The sequence below is a fragment of the Cnephaeus nilssonii genome (genome assembly GCF_951640355.1).
Source record: "Cnephaeus nilssonii genome assembly, chromosome: 16".
Lineage (NCBI taxonomy): Eukaryota > Metazoa > Chordata > Mammalia > Chiroptera > Vespertilionidae > Cnephaeus > Cnephaeus nilssonii.
This window is the reverse complement of record NC_137087.1, coordinates 18,460,729-18,483,047: the sequence shown is the minus strand read 5'-3', so window position 1 is coordinate 18,483,047 and position 22,319 is coordinate 18,460,729. Positions and strand designations below refer to the sequence as shown.

The following is a 22,319-nucleotide window of genomic DNA, read 5'->3' as shown; positions in this document are numbered from 1 at the left end:
AAGTACGGTACTCTAAATTACAAATGCATAAATATAAGTACACAATAAACAAAGGGATATTTATAGACATATTTTATTATTTTAAAGAAAAGTTAAAGCCAAAATCTCTTAAAAGTCTTTCTGCATTTTTAATATTTCTGAAATAGACAAACGTTTCACTAAACAATCCTGTCAAGGTTAAGTAGGAGCAAAACCACAAGAGATTATTGTATAGATGAATCCATTGTTTCAGAGGATAGGTATATTATTAGGAAGGTATAGTATTTCTACTTAAGACTGCGGAAATCTCTTTTGTATTAAGACATAAGCAGCCCTGGCTGGTGTGGCTCCGTTGGTTGGAGTGTTGTCCATGCACCAGAAGGCTGTGGGTTCAATCCCCAGTCAGGGCACATACTCTAGGAGGCAACCAATCAATGTATCTCTCTAACATCAATATTTCTCTCTCTTTCTCTCTCTTCCCCTTCCTTCCTCTCTAAAACCAATTTTTTAAAAAGATATAAGAAAAAAACTTTATCACTTCCCTTGTATTATCTGATCCTTCACCTTTTAATCTATGAAAAGGGTAATATAACCAAAATAGCAGGGAATGGTGTATGATTCACAGGCTTTATTTTAAAGCTATTTTATTAACACTTGGAGCATTTTAAGTGTGAGCCTCACAATAAGGTGATGTGGCATACTATAATACTTCATGCAGTAATTCTGATTTTTATCACATAGACTTAAATATAAAAGAACTTGATTCTCTCTAGAACTATGTACAAACACATACACACACACACACATATTCACACACACACAATTGGCTTTTCCACTTTACCATTTTGATACCCTCCCCACGGCACAGCATTTCGTACTTCTGTCTCTCTGGCAGGTAATCCACAGCAACCCCTTTTTTCTTCAGCGTGGTTTTCTGATCAGATTGGTCATCTGAAGCAGATTTATTGGCATCTTTTTCTTTAGCCATTATATACTCAAAATATTTTAAGTTACCATTAGCTCTCTGATGTTCAGGATCTATTAGAAGAGAAAGAGCACATCCATGAAGAAGCTTATTGTTGTGCAAACATCAGAATGCAGTAATATAAAATAGAGGGCCATATAATTTACCTTCCAAACCAGTATGCTTTCGAGAGTGAAAGAAGGCACTAGTAAAAATTATTATGCCAAACAACAGGTGTAAACCAGTACTGCCCCAAGTAAAGCAGGACATACAGTCACCCTACAGAGAGTTCTGGAGACAGAGCGGCCATTTATTTCAAAGTAGCAATTACTGCTTCTACTTTGAGAACTTACTAATTAGCCAAAGGAACTATGTCTGATCATTTTGATGTCAAATGGATTTTTAAAATATTTCTCATTCTTTTTTTTAAGCAATGGAAAAGATTTTTTCTGAGACTGAAATGTAATTACCATGGGGAAGACACTATGTAAGTTCAAAAGCAACCTTTACCACAGATAAATTATAAATGTAGAACACAGCCTACTTCTGAGGGCTGAGTGGATTTTAGCCCCAAAATTCTAAATGAGACAGAAAAGAGAAACTAAAGATGTAATTTTCAAATAAGCCAGAATCCACTAAATACCTCTGAATTGCTAGTCATAATTTTTAGCTATGTCTCAGTAGAGGAAAGAGGACTTACTCCACCCATCCAAGGAGGAAAAACCACCACCACACACACAAATAAAAGCGGCAGAAGAGTTTGTAGAAACTTCACTTGTGACATTAGTTGACGTATTTAGGAAATCGTCTTATTTCTAAAACATTCCTTGTCTTTGAGAAACTGCTCATAATATATGCTGTGGTATACAACATGAGCCTAATTTTGTAAAAGAAAGGGAAAAGTGTGTGTGTGAAGGGGGTATATACAACAAGGAAACAAAAAAAGTTTGTAGGTATCTTTGGGTGATTGGCTTATGGATGACTTCTATATTTTTTTCTATTTTTAAAACTTTCTTACAATGAAATATATCCTAAGAAACCAGAAACACCAATCAGAAAGAATGTATACACCCCTATTACATAGCAGCACAATTTACAAAGCTAAGATCTGGAAACAGCCCAAGTCCCCATTAGTAGATGAGTAGATAAAAAAGCAGTGGTACATTTATACCAGGGAATACTATGCAGCAGTAAAAAAGAATATCTTACCCTTTGAGACAGCATGGAGGGACCTGGAGGTTATCATGCTAAGTGAAATAAGTCAGTCAAAGAAAGACAAGTATCACAGGATCTCACTCATATGTGGAATCTAACAAAATAACCTGATGAACGGAGTGGATCCAGAGACATGGAAGCAGGGAACAGAGTGCGGAATCTCAGAGGGAAGGCGGGGGAGGGTGGATGGGTGGGAGGTAATCAACCAAAGACCTTGTATGCATATATGCATAACCCATGGACACAGACAATAGGGTGGTGAAGGCCTGGGGTGGGGGGCAGGGGCGGTGCGGGCTAGAGGGGATCAATGGGGGGTAAAAGGGAATATATGTAATATTTTCAACAATAAATAATTTTTTTTAAAAAAAGCAACTTTCCTACAATGAGTAGAGGGTTTTTTTTCTTAAGTCAAGAGGGGGGGAAAAATCACTAAAAAATACTGGTGGTGGGGGGGGGGAAGGGTACTTGAACCAATATCTCAATTTATTCATTCAAGTAAGATATAATAACCTAATTATCAAAAGTTCACTTTCTGATGGCCAATCTTTTTGAACTGTTTCACTCTTCTAACATATATATTTATCTATTCATAAAAATATTAACTTTTTTAAAGTCTAAAGCTTCATTATATACCAAAGGCCACCAGAATGTATTAGCATACAACTTTACCTCCAGAGATTCTGATTTAGTAGGTCTGGGGTGGAGCTCAAGGAATTTTCATTTCTAATAAGTATTCAAGTAGTTCTGAGGCACATGGTCCCTGGATCATACGTAGAGAAACACTACAACTCTGTCCAAAATACTAGTTGTAAAATCCTCATATGCTATTACATTTTTTTATCATTTTAATATGAAATGCAATTAACCAAAAACACCCTTCAAGGGAAACTAGTTAATATTTAATATAGCAACATGATAAATAAATATTTTTGACTGAGTTAGCTAGACTAGGTCCAATTTTGAAATTCCTGAGGAGGACAGAGCAGAGACACACCACTGTTGTAGTACTACTAGGTGAGAAAAATCAATTGCCATTTATTTAGAGGCTAATCAGAAAGAGGATCAAGTATGTCTGACAAACAAGGTGCCTGAATTCTAACAAATAAAAAGTACCACAGCTATATGATGAGAAATAAATCTATAACCTTGAACTATGTCACGTTAACATACCTAGTTCAAGAAGCTTCTTTGTAAGCAGAAGTGCCTTATCGAGGTCTCCCTGCTGGTACACGGCGTAGCTCAAATAATCTAGGACAGAGACCTTATCGGTGGTAGAAACCTCGCCTTCATCCAGCTGCCTGAGTGCCTGTTCCATCCACAGTTCCGTGTGGTAATAATCTGCTTCTGTATAGGCCACTTTGCCCAACTCAAAACAGTCCTCAACTGTTAGAAAAGATTTGTGTTTTACTCCTATGGAAAGAAAATACAGAGCACGTTAGGATTCTTAATACTACTTCATATTTATTTAGGACTATACAGCTTTCAAAGTGCTATCTCACTTTCATTTGAATTTCACAACAATCCTCTGAGGGAGGAAAGCAGGAATTATCCTAAATTTATAAAACGAGAAAAAAAATAAAAGGTAATGAAACATGGCAAGAATCTAGTGGACATGGGACCTAGATATCCCAAGATTTCAATTATCAGCCATCATACCAAAATGAAACATCAATTAAGTTGAAACGTGCAATTTTCTAACAGAGCAGGACTCATCATGTGCATCATGTGAGATATATCCATCTTCCTCCTACTAACCATCTGGGCAAGAGATGGATGGACAGGAAGAGAAGCAAACCTGTCAATTGGTTCCCTTACCTCCTCCTTCTCCTTCCCTTTCCAACATTAATGATATGTAATTTACATACCATAAAGTTCACCCATTTAAAAAATATAATAGTTCTTGGTATATTCACAGAGTTGTGCAACCATCACCATAATCTAATTTTAAAACGTTTTCATCACCCCAAAAAGGAAACCCTGTAACCATTAGTAGTCACTACTCATCTTCTCCCCCTCCCTATCCCAGCTCTAGACAACCACTAATCTACTTTGTGTATCTGTAGACTTGCCTATTATGGTTATGTCATATAAATAATATCATGAAACATTTGTTCTTTTGTGACTAGCCTTTTTCACTCAACACAATGTTTTCAAGGTTCATCCACGTTGTAGCATCCTTTTTATTGCCAAATAGTCCACTGTACGGAGAGACTACATTAGTTGTTTCCATTTCTCTGGCTTTTATGAATAAGTTACTATGAACATTGGTGTACAAGTTTTTGTATGGACAAATGTTTTCATTACTCTTGAGTAGAATTGCTGGGTCCTATGGTAACTCTATGTTTAACATTTTCAGGAACTGCCAAACTATTTTCCAAAGTGGCTACCCCATTTTACAATCCCAACAGCAATATATGAGGTTTCCAATTTCTCCACACCCTCTCCAATACTTGTCATTGTCCATCTTTTTTATTATAGCCATTCTGGCAGGTATGAAGTAGTATTTCACTGTAGTTTTGATTGTATTTCCCTAATGATGATGTTGAATATCTGTCCACATACTTATTGTCCATTTGTGTATCATTCTGGAAAAATGTATGTTCAAATCCTTTGTTCATTTAAAAATGTGGTTATTTGTCTTTTTATTACTAATTGTTAGAGTTCTTTACATATTCTAGATACAAGTTCCTTATCAGACATATGATTTTCAAATATTGTTTACCCACACTGTGGGTTGTCTTTTCATTTTCTTTTAACTATTCTTGATTTTTTTTAATCCTCACCCAAGGATATTCTTTCCATTTATTTTTTAGAGAGAGTGGAGGAGAGGAAGAGAGGCAGAGGGAGGGAGGGGGAGAGGGAGAGGGAAAGACATTGGTGTGATAGAGACATATCGATTAGCTGCCTCCCGTATGCAGCCTGACTGGGGGCAGGGATCGAACCAGCAACCCAGGTACCTGCCCCTGACTGGGAATCAATCCACAACCCTTCAGTGTGCAGTCCGACACTAAGCCACTGAGCAACACTGGCCAAGGCTATTCTTTTTTCATCCTCACCTGAGGATATATTTTCCATTGATTTTTTTTTTTAGAGTGAGTAGAAGAAAGAGGGGGGGAGGGGAGTGAGAAAGAGAAAAACATCCATGTGAGAGAGACACATTGATTTGTTGCCTTCTGTTCGCACCCCATCCAGGGCAGGAGATCGAGCCTGCAACCGAGGTAAATCCCCTTAACCGGAAACTGAACCCATGACCCTTCAATCTGAGGACTGACGTTCTAACCACTGAGCACCCAGCCAGGGTGACCAAGGCTATTCTTGATGTTTTATTCCAGTGTCTTTTTACTTTCTTGATAGTGTACTTAGAAGCACAGAAGTTTTAATTTTGATGAAGTCTAAGTATTCTCTAAGTATTCACATTTTAAAAAACAAACATCAATCCCTTCTGCCTACCGTACAAAAAAAAACACTCAGATTTTGCAATATTCCCACATACAATCTGAACAAGTGCACACACTCCATGATTACAAAGCACATGATGAAAAAAGCCACTATGAGCAAAAAATAGAAACTATTACAAAACAATATTAGACATCCCCAAGTTCTTCAGATATTGGTGTTATCAGATTAAGAATACAAAATAACTATGAATAAAATGTTTAAGAAAAAACAGAATATATGAACATATAAGATATCTTAAAAAAGACCAATCAGATTTGAGTAGGAAAAAAATAGAACAACGTTTTGCTATTTTAGCTTTCACATGCTTTAGCTCCTTGGATTCTCATGGCAATCTAATGAAAAAGGTATTATGTCAGACCCCAAAATGGATATTGTCCACTACGCTACTTACATTTTCATGTTTCTACATTGGACAGTGTGTTGTCACACTTCATTGTCAATACAATATAAAACAATATAAAAAATTTGAATAGAAAAGGACAAAGATAGGCTATGAATTAAAAACTGAGCCTGTGACAAATTTGCTTTCAGTAAAAATGATGTAGAAGAAGGAAAAAAATGAGAGAGAAGGGGTAAGGGGAATTTTTCCCAACTTTGACATCATCAGTAGAACAGTAATTGTGAGACTCACAGTGGTTTGACATTGATGTCAAAATATCTGGTCTCCTACCCCAACTTTTTTGGCCTAAATAAATGGAGAAATATACTATTTTCATGGATTAGAAAATTCCATATTGTTAAAATGACAATGCCCAAATTCTCCCCAAGATTCAACACAGTCTCAATCAAAATTCCTACAGGCATTTTGTAGAAACTAACAAAACCAAGGCAACAATATGAAGAAATGGGAACTCTCATACATTCTGGTTAAAGTATAAACTGGTGCATCCGCTGTGGAGAACCATCTAGTCACATATAGTAAAGGTGAAAGTATACACCCTTACTTCTTGTACCCTAGACACACTCGTGTGTGTGTGTGTGTGTGTGTGTGTGTGTGTGTACAGGACATAAACAAATGTTTGCTGAAACCTTGTTTACCATAGCAAAAAAATCAGAAATAACTTAAATGTCCATTCATCCACAGAAGAATAAATCAATTGTTTCATACACTACATACAGCAGTTAGATGAAGTTGATCAACATGGATGAATTTGCTCAAAAGCACTGAAAGGTCACAGAAAGATATAGAATATGATAATTATTTGTTCAAAATTATAAAAACACAGCAATACAACATATGTAGTAAAGTATAAAAGATAGAAGAATACACACCAAGTTCAGAATAGGCATTATTGCCTCTAGAAAGGAAGGGGAAGTGTGCACAGAGTCTTCAAACATATCCTATATAATAAAGCGGTAGTATGCAAATTGGCCCTCACGCCCTCACAAGATGGCTGCCTAATACCAGGCTGGCAGGGGGGTTAATGAGGGACGACCAAACAACTGAACAAGCAGGCTGCATGGGGCGACCAGGCCGGCAGGGGGGTGAGTGAGGGACAACCAAATGACTGAACAAGCAGCCTGCGTGGGGCAACCAGGCCAGCGGGGGGGGGGGGGGGGGGGAGCAGTTGGGGGTGACCAGGCTGGCAGGGGGGGCGGGCAGTTAGGGGCAACCAGGCAGGCAGGCAGGTGAGCAATTAGGAGCCAGTGGTCCAGGATTGTGAGAGGGATGTCCGACTGCCAGTTTAGGCCCGATCCCCAGGACATCCCCTAAGGGGTCCCAGATTGGAGAGGGTGCAGGCTGGGCTGAGGGAACCTCCCCCACCCCATGCACAAATTTCATGCACTAGGCCTGTAGTATGTGATATTTTACTGTAAACAACAGAAAGGTTTGGAGAACAAATAAAGCCTTAAAACTGTTTATTAGTTTACTTTAGGGTTATTTAAAGGATATAATATGCTTGGGAAATTTCAGCCACTACACTTACAATGAGTCTGCATGAAGGAAAACTCAGTAAGAACTAGCTCAAAACAGTGACTTGATGAAGAGAAGTCAATAAGGAGATACAAAGTGCATGAGAACAGATGAACACTGCCCCAGTGAAAAATCATTACACATATTCTCAAAGTGGTTTATTTTCAGTCATTCTCTATGAAAGTCTTACCAACTGATCTCTACATTAAAGGCTAGGTACTCAGAGAACCCAGTGAATTTCCTAAGACTAGACACAACAAAACCAGGGTTCAATAATATTCAATGCCATTTTAAAGGGTAAAGTTTTAAATGAAAAGAAATATAGTAAACAAAATGAAATTTATTGTCACCCCCCCCTACACCAAATCTGCTTATCTTGTGTTCTCTATTTTCCTGAATGTAATCCATCTAGTTGTTGAAGAAGCCAGAAACCCATATCCAGTCCATCATCAGATTCTACCATTCCATCTCCTAAGCAGGTTGATAGCCTACCCACTTCTCTCCATACCCACTAGCTACAAATGTCATCTCTCATTTTAATTTTTACAACAGCCTCCTCCCTGATTTGTCCCTACCCCCAGATCTCAATCCAAACTCCATTCTGCAGCCAGAATATTTCTAAAAAAAAAATCATATAACTTCCCTGTTTAAAACTTCTCAGTGGCTCCACGTTGCACTCAAAACAGTGAAGATCCCACATGGCTTACAAAGCCCTTCAAGAAAATAGCGAGTGTTGGGGGAGGAACCAAGATGGCGGCATAGTTAAACAACTAATCTGCTGCCTCACACAACAATTTCAAAAATACAACTAAAAGACAAAACGTCTACCACCCAGAACCACGGGAAAGCTGGCTGAGTGGAAGATTTACAACTAAGGAGAGAAAGGAGCACAAACGCTGAAAAGCTGAGGTACGGAGGCGGGCGAATCGGGCTGGTGGCGGGCGACTGGGCGCGCTGCTTTTTTTTCAACCTGAAGGGAGACAAGCTCCCGATCACTCTGAAATCCAGTTTCTGGGGACACGTGGGGGACCCAGACACCTACGGGGAGAAGCTGGACTCTCGGCCATGGGGTCGGAAAGTGAGAGTGACTTTTTTGCAGAGGTGCGCCCAGCAATCAGTTTACTGTGCTGGAGCGCGGGGCGCAGGGACTTGGAAACGTGGAAAGGCAGAGACGGCTGACGGCAGCCATCGCCGTTGGCCACGCCCTAACCTAGTGACGCCCTGAGACCCCGCCCAGCCCTGAGACCCCGCCCCGCACATTCTACAAACCCGCCCAGGCTCCACACAGCGGCTTTTGCATATAAATGGCCTGTTCTGTGGCAGCTCAACCAAATTAACTGCAGCTCCAGTCAGACTGCTCCAAAACTGCCAAAGCAAAGGAGGAGAAAACTAGTTCTTGCTGTAGCTCCTGCTGGGGGACACACAGTACACAAGGGTGCACCAAGAGTGTCCACCTCAAGTAACTGGGAGGCTGACCCATTGAACCAATAGGACATCTAGTACACAAAACTACCCTACCAATTCAGGGAAGCAGAGAAAATGAGGAGGCAAGGAAACAGATCACAAACCAAAGAAATGGAGGAGAATAAGCGACTGGACATAGAGTTCAAAACCACGGTTATAAGGTTTTTCAAGAATTTCATGGAAAAGGCCGATAAATTCAATGAGACCCTCGAGGATATGAAAAAAGACCAACTAGAAATTAAACATACACTGACTGAGATAAAAAATATTATACAGAGACCCAACAGCAGACTAGAGGATCGCAAGAATCAACTCAAAGATTTGGAATACAAAGAGGCCAAGGACACTCCTCCAGAGAAGCATGAAGAGAAGAGAATTCAGAAAGTTGAAGAAAGTGTAAGAAGCCTCTGGGACCACTTCAAGCGAACCAACATCAGAATTATGGGGGTACCAGAAGAAGAGAGAGAGCAAGATGCTGAAAACCTATTTGAAGAAATAATGAATGAAAACTTCCCCCACCTGATGAAAGAAATAGACTTACAAGTCCAGGAAGCGCACAGAACCCCAAACAAAAGGAATCCAAAGAGGACCACACCAAGACACATCATAATTAAAATGCCAAGGGCAAAAGACAAAGAGAGAATCTTACAAGCAGCAAGAGAAAAACAGTTAGTTACCTACAAGGGAGCTCCCATACGATTGTCAGCTAATTTCTCAACAGAAACCATGCAGGCCAGACGGGAGTGGCAAGAAATATTCAAAGTGATGAATAGCAGGAACCTACAACCAAGACTACTCTACCCAGCAAAGTTATCATTCAGAATTGAAGGTCAGATAAAGAGCTTCACAGATAAGAAAAAGCTAAAGGAGTTCATCACCACCAAACCAGTATTATATGAAATGCTGAAAGGTATTCTTTAAAAAGAGGAAAAAGAAGAAGAAAGATAAAAATTATGAACAACAAATACATATCTATGAACAAGTGAATCTAAAAGTCAAGTGAATTAAAAATCTGAGGAACAGAATAAACTGGTGAACTTAATAGAATCAGAGGCATAGAATGGGAGTGGATTGATAATTCTCAGGGGGAAAGGGTGTCTGTGTGGGGAGTATGGGAAGAGACTGGACAAAAATCACACACCTATGGATAAGGACAGCGGGGGGGAGGTAAGGGTAGAGGGGGGGTGGGAACTGGGTGGTGGGGAGATATGGGGGGAAAAAGGAGAAACAATTATAATCTGAACAATAAAGATTCATTAAAAAAAAAAAAAGAAAGAAAATAGCGAGTGTTGGCAAGGATGTTGAGAAATTGTGCACCAGTGGTGGAATGTAAAATAGTATATCTACTATGGAAAATAGTATGGCAGTTCCTCAAGAAATTAAAAATAGAATTACCATATGACCCAGTACTTCCATTTCTGGGTATATACTCAAAGAATGGAAGGCAGGGTCTTGAAGAGACATTTACACACTCATTTTTGCAAAAGAACTATTCACAATAGCCAAAATGTGAAAGCAATCCAAGTGTCCATTAATGAATGAATGGATAAGCAAAATGCAGTCTACACATATAATGGATTATTATTCAGCCTTAAAAAGTAAGGAAATTCTGACATTTGCTACAACATGGATGACCTTTGAGGTCATTATGCTAAGTGAAATAATCTAGTAACAAAAAGACAAATACGATATAATTTCACTTATGAGGTACTTAGAGTAATCAAAATCATAGAGACAGAAAGTAGAATGATGATTTCCAGGGTCTGGGGGTAGGGGGAAATGAGAGCTATTATTTAATGGGCAAAGAGTTTCCATTTTACAAGATCAAAAGAGATATCGAGATGGATGGTGATGATGGTTGTACAACAATGCGAATGTACTTAATACCACTAAACTGAACATTTAAAATTGGTTAAGGCCCTAGCCTGTTTGGCTCAGTGGATAGAGCATCGTCCTGCAGACTGAAAGGTTCTGGGTTCGATTCATACCTTGGTTGCAGGCTCCTCCCCTGCCTAGGCAGGAGGCAACCAATTGATGTGTTTTTCTCACATAGATGTTTTTCTCTATCTTTCCCTCTCTCTTTTACTCTCTCTAAAATCAAGGAAAAAACATCCTCAGGTGAGGATTTAAAAAAATTTAAAAACAAATAAAACTGGTTAAGATAGTAAATTTTGTTATATGTTTTTGTATGATAAAAAATAATTTAAAGCAAATTATTACAAAATAATCAGCTATAACAACAAAAAAACTTTTTGCCAAAATAGGTCAGAAAGCAGATGTTCTACCCTGCAGGACATTTTAAAAATCTGCATGTACCCAATAGGTCTTGGTTTTTAATCACTGAACACATAAACTTTGATTATCAATTCCCTCATAACTTTATATACAAACATTGGGTATTATAAAGAAAAACATTTGGAAAAATTATTGTTTCTTTTTCTTACACACTAAAATTGCCTACTTAAGTTTAGTCCCTATAATTATAAGCTTTCAAAATAACAAGCAAGAAGCTTATCCACAACTATTAAGTCCTACAGAAATGGAGGGTTGTTTTGTTTTCAAGGCTGTGAAACAAACTAAGGTTAAAAATCTTAAAATACGGCCGAGACCGGTTTGGCTCAGTGGATAGAGCGTCGGTCTGCGGACTGAGGGGTCCCAGGTTCGATTCCGGTCAAGGGCATGTACATTGGTTGCGGGCACACCCCCGGTGGGGGGTGTGCAGGAGGCGGCTGGTCGATGTTTCTCTCTCATCGATGTTTCTGGCTCTCTATCCCTCTCCCTTCCTCTCTGTACAAAATCAATAAAATATATTTTTTTTAAAAAATCTTAAAATATGAAGTCTTTTTTACGTTTACGTTGTCCTACTGGACTGCACAGAGAAGCCAGGTGTTAGGCATTTTATAGGCTAAGAATTCTTACCTGGAAGATTACCCTTTGAGATAGTATCTGTATCCAAATTGTAGGTGTCCTGGAGCCGCAACAGAGCTTTGGCAGCCCCAACCTGATCTTCATCATTAGGGAAGTACTGTCTCTGAATGGTTAGGTTAGAGATGAAGCCTTGAAATAAGAGAGAGAAAGACCGGAGAAATTCAGACTTCAAATTTCCAAATCAGATTTTTCAAAACTGATTTTATTATAATTTTCCACCATACTATGTTCCACATGCTCAATGAGAAAAAAGCTGCACTGAATCAGACTTGACATGTCTCTAACTCGATCACTCTTCCCAAACCCTTTCAAATGTTGCTTACCGAGATCACTGCATAAATTACGTCTGTGTGTAAGTAGACAAAGATCAACTAACATAATAATTGAGCTTTTCGTTATACAACATAGGCTCCACTAAGCTTGAAAAATAAACAGATTTATGGATTTGAAAATGATATTCAATTAGCAACCAATTATACTTTCAGATAACAGATAGTAAGTAAAATGTATGCTCTTAAATTCTGTTGTTTCGCCGAAACCGGTTTGGCTCAGTGGATAGAGCGTCGGCCTGTGGACTGAAGGGTCCCAGGTTCGATTCCGGTCAAGGGCATGTACATTGGTTGCAGGCACATCCCCGGTGGGGGGTGTGCAGGAGGCAGCTGGTCGATGTTTCTCTCTCATCGATGTTTCTAGCTCTCTATTCCTCTCCCTTCCTCTCTGTAAAAAATCAATAAAAATATAAAAATAAAAAAAATTCTGTTGTTTCTTCTTCCATGTGCCACACATTATATAAACATAAAAATACAAAGTTTGGTGGAATTATTTAAGGGAAGGAAGAATTATTAATTATATATTTAAGATTATCAGGTAAGCTAGTTTTATTAAAATATATTTAGATATACTTAATTATTGAATATAGTATTCATCAAGTATATTTTTTTTAGCTTTAAGGGCAGCTCTCAGTCACAATATCCACATGGAATTTTAAAAGCAAGTTTTACAGATAACTATATTTTTTATGCCCCAAAACAAAATCCTCTCTTGAATGACTACCACAATTAAAATGTCAAAGTCTCAAGGTTTATCTTATAAAATAGCTCAGGACATACAGATCATTATTTGAGAATTTTAAAATAAATAAATGAATGAATATTTCTTCATGACCTTTACAATGTTCTCATGGTGTTATATAAGAGTGAAAATATTCAGTTATTTCCTCTCATTGTGAAAAAGTATTCATAGTTCTTGCCTTAATTTTTCTTTTCAAGGTTTCCTATCCTATGCAAAATAATTTAGTTTACTGCTCATAAACATTTGTAAGCACCCTTGCAGTATTTCATCTATATAGCTAGCTCAATTTTCCCCCTCCTCTTTTAAAAAAAATAATTTTTTGCAACCTTCAGTAATTCAACAGATATTTGAGCCTCTACTATGTACTAAGCATAATCCCTTTACTTCCTTAAACTTCAGATCTAGTTTTCTGTGTCTGTATTAAGTATCTTAAATTACAATTTATTGTTTCAACTACAAAAACATTCATTATTACTGTTTGCAACCTCCATTTTAAAATTTACTGTCTACACTAAGTAAAACAATCCTAGGGTTTCAAAATACTATGTTGAACACTGCTAACACTTTTTCTTACAAAGTACCACTACTCCCAATACATTAAAAATTGATTAGAAAATAAAGTTTACCCCAAATTTTAAAATAATAAACAGAATTACAAAACCACCATTAATACTGGAATTCTTCAATTAGGTGCAACTACATATAGTTCAAGATAAAATACATTTTTGAAGATTTATTTGGGATCATTCATACCCTTCAATACAATTAATATGCTGACTTTATAAATACATTTTTAAAGGATAAATAGTCCTTTCAATGTGCAGGAAAAGAACAGATATAGCTCTAGCACAAGTCAAAGCCAATACCCTTCAATTTCTACAGTCTGAAGGTAATCCTAAAATTGCCCTAGCCAGTTTCGCTCAGTGGACTGAGCATCGGCCTGCAAACTGAAGGGTCCATGGTTTGATTCCAGAAAAGGACTCATGCCTGGGTTGCGGGCTCATTACTCAGTAGGGGGGGTGCAGGAGGCAGCAGTTCAATGACTCATCATTGATGTTTCAATCTCTCCTTCTCCCTTCCTTTCTGAAATCAATAAAAATGTTTTTAAAAAATAAAATAAAATGAAAATGACTACCTTCAGAAATGAAGCTATATGCCAAATAATCAATTCACATTTATAGATTTCAAAGCAAAAAGCAGTAGTGTTAGTCACTAACAGCAAAAATTACTTGTTTTGACAATGAAGTTTTATTTTTATTTCTTTGTTTCCAGTTTTTATTCATCTTTATTTTTTATCAAGAAATTTGGGATCTAGAATAAATTAACTCTGATCAGACCAAATATACCCCAGCAATAATTCAGTTACAACACTGAACACTTGATGTTCTGGGAACTGAATATATCGCTACTTTTGGCATTTCTACAGGCGGTAGCAATAGTGCCTTACTTTTTGAGCTCATTAGTCTTACCATCTGACATATCCTTAAGGACTAGATTCTCCAACTCACTCCACTCAGTATTCAGACGTTTCATTAACTTGAATGCGTTTACAGGGTGCCCGACAAATCCTTCTGGATCTTTTGTCGCTGTGCTAGTTAGCCGATCTAACTTCTCTGCCCATCTATACATGTAAGATGTATAAAAAGAAAAACACAATTTAGTAAAGCACTAAAAAATAAAAAGAGACTAGATTACAGGTTTTTTTTAATTAAAACAGTATCTAAAAATTATTTTTAAAAGTAAAATTATGAAGGTTTTTTAAAAAGCAAAATTCTCTTATGGGTAAAATCTAGAATGGCAGAATCAAAGTATAACTACAAGACTTTTTTTTTAGTTTTGTTTCTTCCAGGTAGTTACAGTAAATGAAACTTATCTTAGTAAAAATTATGATTGGATCCCTCTAGTAATAGTCTAAAAATTCCTTTCCCCTCAGGTCCTTAAAGCCAAATAACTGATTATTACAAAGTATAAATTAGCTCAATCCAAACTCAGTTATATCTCCATTTAAATCAAACATTCACCAAAAGTTCACATTCATTACCTAGGAACTATTTTTTTTTAAAAAAAAAACTGATTACTTAGCTACTCGTTAAACAAAAGATAATAATTCTCAAGTGAGGATTAACTATGAACCTGAGTCAATTAAAAATAAATTACCGCCCTAACCAGTTTGGCTCAGTGGATAGACTAGAGCATCGGCCTGCGGACTGAGGGTCCCAGGTTCGATTCCGGTCAAGGGCATGTACCTTGGTTGCGGGCACATCCCCAGTGGGAAGTGTGCAGGAGGCAGCTGATGGATGTTTCTCTCTCATTAATGTTTCTAACTCTCCATCCCTCTCCCTTCCTCTCTGTAAAAAAATCAATAAAATATATTTTAAAATAATAAAATAAAATAAATAAATAAAAATAAATTACCATTTGAGGAAAAACTATATAAATTAAATAATACTAACCACACTTATCACTGTAATCTCTAGAATGGAACCATAGGAGTGAAAGATAAGTAGAATTGGGGAACTGCTCCAGAAAGAAGCTTGATTAGGGAGGTTAGAGAACAGAAGCTATTAGGAACCATTTTAAATAATTGTCAGTCAACAACCAATACCCATTTATATTATCTCAACCCATGTTCTTCCATGTGAACTCTTGGCCCAGGCCTAACTATTGTTTTCTGTGCTCCTATTTAAGCCATTTCAGCTGGCTTTTTAAGACTGATGGCTTTAATTTCTACTCAAATGTTTTAGCTCTAGAAAGAAGTCATAATAAATAAAACACTTTGCTTACTTTTTTATTTGTTCTAATTTATCTTCTTCTGCCTTAATATAGTCTTTCAGGGAAGTCACCAGATCTTTCTCTGTATGAATCAAATCAGTCATCTGACCTAAAGAGAAGAAGGAAAGATTAGCAAATACCCATATTCATCAGCACAAGTATTTTAGACTAATCCTCCTATATAATAAAAGGCTAATATGCAAATAGATCGAACAGGGGAACCACTGGTCACTATGATGCGCACTGACCACCAGGGGACAGACGCTCAATGCAGAAGCTGCCCCTTGGTGGTCAGTGCACTCCCACAGGGGAAGCACTGCTCAGCCAGAAACACTGAGCCGGGCTAACAGCTGGCGAGCATAGTGGCAGCGGCGGGAGCCTCTCCTGCCTCCATGGCAGTGCTATGGATGTCTGGCTGACGGGCCTAAGCCATCAATTGGACATCCCCTGAAGTATCCCAGACTGCGAGAGGGTGCAAGCCGGGCTGAGGGACCCCCCGTCAAGTGCACGAATTTTGTGCACCGGGCCTCTAGTTTAATAATCATCAAGAATGCTTCATGCTATGAGTCAATTTAACTGGCATGAATCAGATATGTTGGAGAGAGCATATTTTTCTAACTTTTTAACCAGATAAATAAAAATAAAGCCAAAAATTTTTCTACTCATGTGTTCCAATTCTAATTTTCAAGCTACTTAGTTTTGCAAGCTTGAACTGTATTGGCAAATTATCTTTTCACCTGAAAATGTAACAACAGCTCTAGCTGGTTTGGTTCAGTAGTTAGAGCGTCAGCCTGTGGACTAAAGAGTCCTGGGTTCGATTCCAGTCAAGGGCACATGCCTGGGTTGTGGGCTCGATCCCCAAGGGGGGGGGTGCAGGAAGCAGCCGATCAATGATTCTCTCTCATCACTGATGTTTCTATCTCTCTCTCCCCTCTCCCTTCCTCTCTGAAATCAATAAAAATATCTATACTAATAAAAGGGTAATATGCTAATTAGACCAGGTCAACCGGACATCTTCCAAATGTCCAACTTCCTTCCGGACAAAGTCACGGTGGTGGGGGCGAGGCAGAGGCAGTTAGGGGCAATCAGGTCGGCAGGGGAGCAAGCAGTTAGGGGCGATCAGGCTGGCGGGGGAGCAAGCAGTTAGGGGTCAGATCAGGCCAGCGCGGGGGAGCAAGCAGTTAGGGGGCGATCAGGCCGGCGGGGCGGGCAGTTGGGGGCGATCAGGCCAGCAGGGGAGGGCAGTTGGGGCCAATCAGGCTGGCAGGAGAGGGCAGTTGGGGGTGAGATCAGGTCAGCGGGAGGGGGGGGTCAGTTTGGGGCGATCAGGCCGACAGGGGAGGGCAGTTGGGGGCGATCAGGCCGGCAGGGGAGCAGTTAGGCAGTGATCAGGCTGGCAGGGGAACGGTTAGGGGCGATCAGGCAGGCAGGCAGGCAGGCAAGTGATTAGGAGCCAGTAGTCCTGGATTGTGAAGGGATGTCTGACTGCTGGTTGTCCCTGCGGGATCAGGCCTAAACCGGCAGTCGGACATCCCCCAAGGGGTCCCAGACTGGAGAGGGTGCAGGCCTGGCTGAGGGACACCCCCCTCCCCGTGCACGAATTTCATGCACCAGGCCTCTAGTATTTAATAAAAATATAACAACACTACTTTCCAAGGATCAATGTCTCTTCTTCCCCAACTCCTCCCTCACCTTTTATTTGTTTAAAATATGTTTTTATTTATTTTAGGGAGAGAGAGAGAGAAACATCAATGAGAGAAATATCCTTCAGCTGTCTGCTGCATGTCACCTACTGGGGACCAAGCCCAAAATCTGAGCATGTACCTGACTGGAAATCGAACTGGAGACCTCTGGTTGCAAGGGACAATGCTCAACCACACCAGCCAGGGCACCTTTTTAAAAAACTTCTGAAGCTAATTAGAATTAAATTTTTAATCCATAAGTAAAAACTACACTAACAAAAAAGTATTCGTCACAACCGAAAATCAAATAATCCATACTTATTTATAATGGGATGAGAGAATTCATCATTTTATATCCTGAAATTACTTGTGTTTTAGTTAGCTCTATAATCACTCAAGGGCTGGTCAACAGAAGGAAGGAAAACATCAGCTTTAAGACAGAGGTAGTATGTATACAGGAAAATATAAAAGGATGTATGTACATCAACCCACGAGGAATTATTTCTGGGGAAAGAGGACATGTGGATGTCTAATATTCCATGTACTCTAATTTTTCCCCTTTAATCAATGTTATTTTTACAATACTTAAAAGATTTTTTAAAAAAATTATGATGTAGGCCCAGCCAGTGTGGTTCAGTGGTTGAGCATCAACCCATGGATCAAGAGGTCTCTTGGTTCTATTCCCAGTCAAGTCATATGCCCAGGTTGCAGATTCAATCCCCAATAGGGGACATGAAGTAGGCAGCCGATCAATGATGTTTCTCTCTCATCAATGTTTGTATCTCTCAATCCCTCTCCCTTCCTCTCTCTCTAAAAAAAAAAAAATCAATAAAAACGTATTTTTAAAATATATATTATTAGTGTAATGATATCGGGGTCTATATTTTTAAAAAATTATGATTTAGGAAAAAATAAATTGTATTCACAGTAGATTCTTAAATGGAGTATATGCATTAAATTATATGCTCAGAATTTTCTTTGTTATGTTTTCCTAAATTTTCATTAGTTTCTAACCTGTAAATGAATTGCTTTTGTAATCAGAAAAAAATATTTAAAGAAAAACAAGCCCTAGCCGGTTTGGCTCAGTGGATAGAGCATTGGCCTGCAGACCAAAGGGTCCCCGGTTTGATTCCAGTCAAGGGCACGTACCTTGGTTGCAGGCTCCTCCCCAGCCTGGGCTCTGGTCAGGGCTTGTGCAGGAGGCAACCAATCAGTGTGTTTCTCTCACACTGATGTTTCTGTCTTTCCCTCTCTTTTCTACTCTCCCTAAAAAATCAATAGAAAAACATCCTCGGGTGAGGATTAACAAAAACAATAATAATAATAAAAAAGAAGAAAAATTTAATTTAAAAAACAAAGTATCTTTTAGTGGGGCAGGGACTAAAGCAATGCTTCAGTCCCTGGAAAGACAGTGTATTTCTTTTTACTGATTTAAAACAATAAAAAAATGGAAAATTTTAAATGCAAAAATAATACAAACCAAAAAAGAGTTCAGACTTACCAATTGAAGTAAAAAAGCCTGGATGGGCCCAAGACTGGGGAAGTAGAATCCCTACAATTAAAATACACCGGATCATCGTGGAAGTCATAATTTTACAGGTTCACACACCTACAAGAAAAATATGGCCATTACAAAATTTTTTTAAAAGGGTAGGAAAAGCTCCTATTTTTCTAATAAACAAAAATGTAAGTCAGACCCCAAGGTTGCCCATGGAACTGTTGCTAATTATTGTAAATTGATTTAGTTATTTAATAAGCACCACTATCATATTTTTCATATAATTAGAGTACTAACTTGAGTTTTCATATTAAAAAAAGACGTTTGTTATCACCTGATAATTTATGCTTAACAAGTCAACCTGAGTTTATTTTCTTCTTAATACTAACTACTACAATTAGAGTAAATGGGTAACAGCTTTCATATAGCCTGAAAAATAACTTTCTGTGATCTGAGCTAAACCATCAATTTCCCATAACATATTTTACTTTGTTAAAGTAACTTAAATATTACCAAAATGCATTCTACTAAAATGTTAAGAGTATGTTTTAAAGTGAAAGAAGGTTTCAGAGATTTCTGATTAACCTTCTAATTTCCAACTTGATCCATCCTTTCCCTATATAGTATTTTTTTTCTTTCTTTTTTATTTCAGAAAGGAAGAGAGAGGGAGAGAGAAATATCAATGATGGGAGAGAAGCATTGATCGGCTGCCACCTGCACGCCCCCTAATGGGGATCGAACCTGCAACCCAGGCATGTGCACTGACAGGAATCGAACTTGGGACCCTTCGGTCCGCAGGCCGACACTCTATCCACTGACCCACACCAGCCAGACAGTATTACATTTTAAAATAAGTTCAATTAGCCAGGGCGGTGTGGCTCAGTGGTTGAGCGTCGATCTGTGAATCAGGAGGTCACAGTTGGATTCCCTCTCAGGGCACGTGCCCAGTTTGCGGGCTTGGTCCCCAGTAGGGTGTGTGCAGGAAGTAGCTGATCAGTGACTCTCTCTCATCATTGATGTTTCTCTCTTTCTCTCCCTCTCCCTTCCTCACTGAAACCAATAAAAATATATTTTAAGCCCTAACTGGTTTGGCTCAGTGGATAGAGCGTTGGCCTGTGGACTGAAGGGTCCCAGGTTCGATTCCGGTCAAGGGCATGTACCTTGGTTGCGGGCACATTCCCAGTGGGGAGTGTGCAAGAGGCAGCTGATCGATGTGTCTCTCTCATCGATGTTTCTAACTCTCTATCCCTCTCCCCTCCTCTCTGTAAAAAAATCAATAAAATATATTAAAATATATTTTTTAAAAATAAGTTAAATTAAAAGTTGTGGATTTGAGGGTGATGAAAGATTTCTAAAATTGAATGTATAGATTGATGGTTGAAGAACATTGTGAAAGTACTAAATTATGAACATATAATTTGTATGGAATATGAATTATATCTCAACAAAGCTGTTATTTTTAAAAAGTTGTACAGAATCCAAAAAGAATAAACAGCCCTGTCAATTTAAGCTAGTAATTTCTCTCCAAGGACTCAATGTTGAGTTTCTTATCTACTGTGTTCTATGTAAAAATCCTCAGCCTAGTACATAGCTGTGGCTTTTTTTTTTTTAACCTGGCAGCAAAGCCATTCTTTTTAACTCATCCCTGGTAGCACTGTCTTTCTAGAATGTATTCTTCATAGTGGATGCAGATATCAATAACCAACAGAAGAGTTTTACCCTGCTTTCCCAAAATGCCCTGTTGGCATTCTTCTCTTGCTCCTTTTCCATCATATACATGGACTTTAAGTCCTTCTTATTACCTTACAGGATAATAAGTTACCATTACAGTTCCATTTGCCCCAGCAACAAGCCATTGGTTACTCTGACTTGTCATCCTATTTTTTGTGCAGGTACCTCTGTCTGACTCTGCCCAAGAGACTTCATCTAAACCAGCAGGTTCAAGTCCACTTTGGAAAGCAACCTGTTCCAAAAACAAAGTAAAACCCACTTTCCTAATTTGAATCTCAATAAAATAGATCACCAGAGAAACCAACATTCTGGAAGTACTCCTAAGTCTCCTCCCTCAAGTTTGCTGCAAACTTCCAGATACTTCCAGAACCACACAGTAGTAAAATCCACTGCTCTCTTGGCTGCTTTACAGTAAGTCTTTTGGAAAGCTTCTAGAATGTCGCAGCTGCAGACACACTTCCTCTCCTGGGCTCCGGCCAAAGCACAAGGCTTTTTCAAAATCCTGGACTGTCTGAAGAGTCTAGAATCTTCTCACTTTAAACAGGTTTCTGACATAATTTTCTTCATAAATGTTATTTCCAGAAAATACAAATGCTTTTGCTGCACTAGATGTAGGCTAAATCAGAAATGTTGTCTAATGTTTAACTCTAATAAGAAAGTATAGATTTGTCAGATAAGAGGTTATTATCATTTTTTCATTGCTAAAATATATTCTGTCACTGAAATTTCTGTCATCTTTCCTCGTCCTTAAGCCTCACAATGAATCAAGAACCAATTAGCCTACACACATTACTAAAAAGAAGCTTGAAAATTTCATTTTAAAATGATAGAGCTGCCCTAGCCCGTTTTGCTCAGTGAATAGAGCATCGGCCTATGGACTGAAGGGTCCCAGGTTTGATTCTGGTCAGGGGCACATGCCTGGTTGTGGGCTCGATCCCCAGTAGCGGGTGTGCAGGAGGCAGCAGATCAATGATTCTCTCTCATCACTGATGTTTCTCTCTCTTCCTCTCTGAAATCAATAAAAATATATTTTAAAAATAAATAAATAAAATGACAGAATATAAAAAGTAAAAGCATTAATCATATGGAGACTAAACATACCTTTACCTTACATTATGCTGCAAAATAAATTCTAGATGGATTAAAGAGTTAAAGTCAATAAAAAATAAAATAAAAATAAAAATAAAAAGATACTGATCTCTCAAAGCAGAAAATTCCTAAATTTAAAAATGAATAAACAACCTACTGAAAGCCAGATGGTATTTAAATACACAAAACAGCCCTGGCCGGTGTAGCTCAGTTGGTTGGGTATCATCCTAGGCATGGAAAGGTTGCTAGTTCAATTCCCGTTCAGGCGCATGCCCAAGTTGCAGCCTCCATCCCAGGAGGCAGCTGATGGATGTTTTGCTCTCACATTGATGTTTTGTTTTTTTCTCTCTTTCTCCCCTTTTCTCCCTTCTCTTAAAAAAAAAAAAAATCAATAAATACACAAAATAATTTAGGTTTATATATGTTTAAAAAAAACAAATGTAAATCCTAGCCAGTTTGGCTCAGTGGATAAGAGTATTGGCCTGCGGACAAGAGTCCCTGGTTGGATTCCGGTCAAGGTCAAGTACCTCAGTTGCAAGCTCCTCCCCAACC

At 38.4% G+C, this 22,319-nt stretch overlaps 1 protein-coding gene across 2 annotated transcripts in view; it reads right to left on the bottom strand.

Annotated features, from left to right (window-relative positions):
• P4HA1 (prolyl 4-hydroxylase subunit alpha 1) overlaps positions 1 to 22,319 on the bottom strand; it is a 73,787-nt gene that overhangs the window by 35,456 nt on the left and 16,012 nt on the right. For both annotated transcript variants that reach the window (XM_079793294.1, XM_079793293.1), the window contains exons 2-7: positions 18,951 to 19,058; positions 15,780 to 15,876; positions 14,465 to 14,616; positions 11,916 to 12,053; positions 3,329 to 3,568; positions 821 to 1,017 (exon numbers count right to left, since the gene is read on the bottom strand). In XM_079793294.1, the coding sequence (XP_079649420.1) occupies positions 821 to 1,017; positions 3,329 to 3,568; positions 11,916 to 12,053; positions 14,465 to 14,616; positions 15,780 to 15,876; positions 18,951 to 19,038 (912 nt within the window). In that variant the 5' untranslated portion in view covers positions 19,039 to 19,058. The remainder of the gene's footprint in view (positions 1 to 820; positions 1,018 to 3,328; positions 3,569 to 11,915; positions 12,054 to 14,464; positions 14,617 to 15,779; positions 15,877 to 18,950; positions 19,059 to 22,319) is intronic.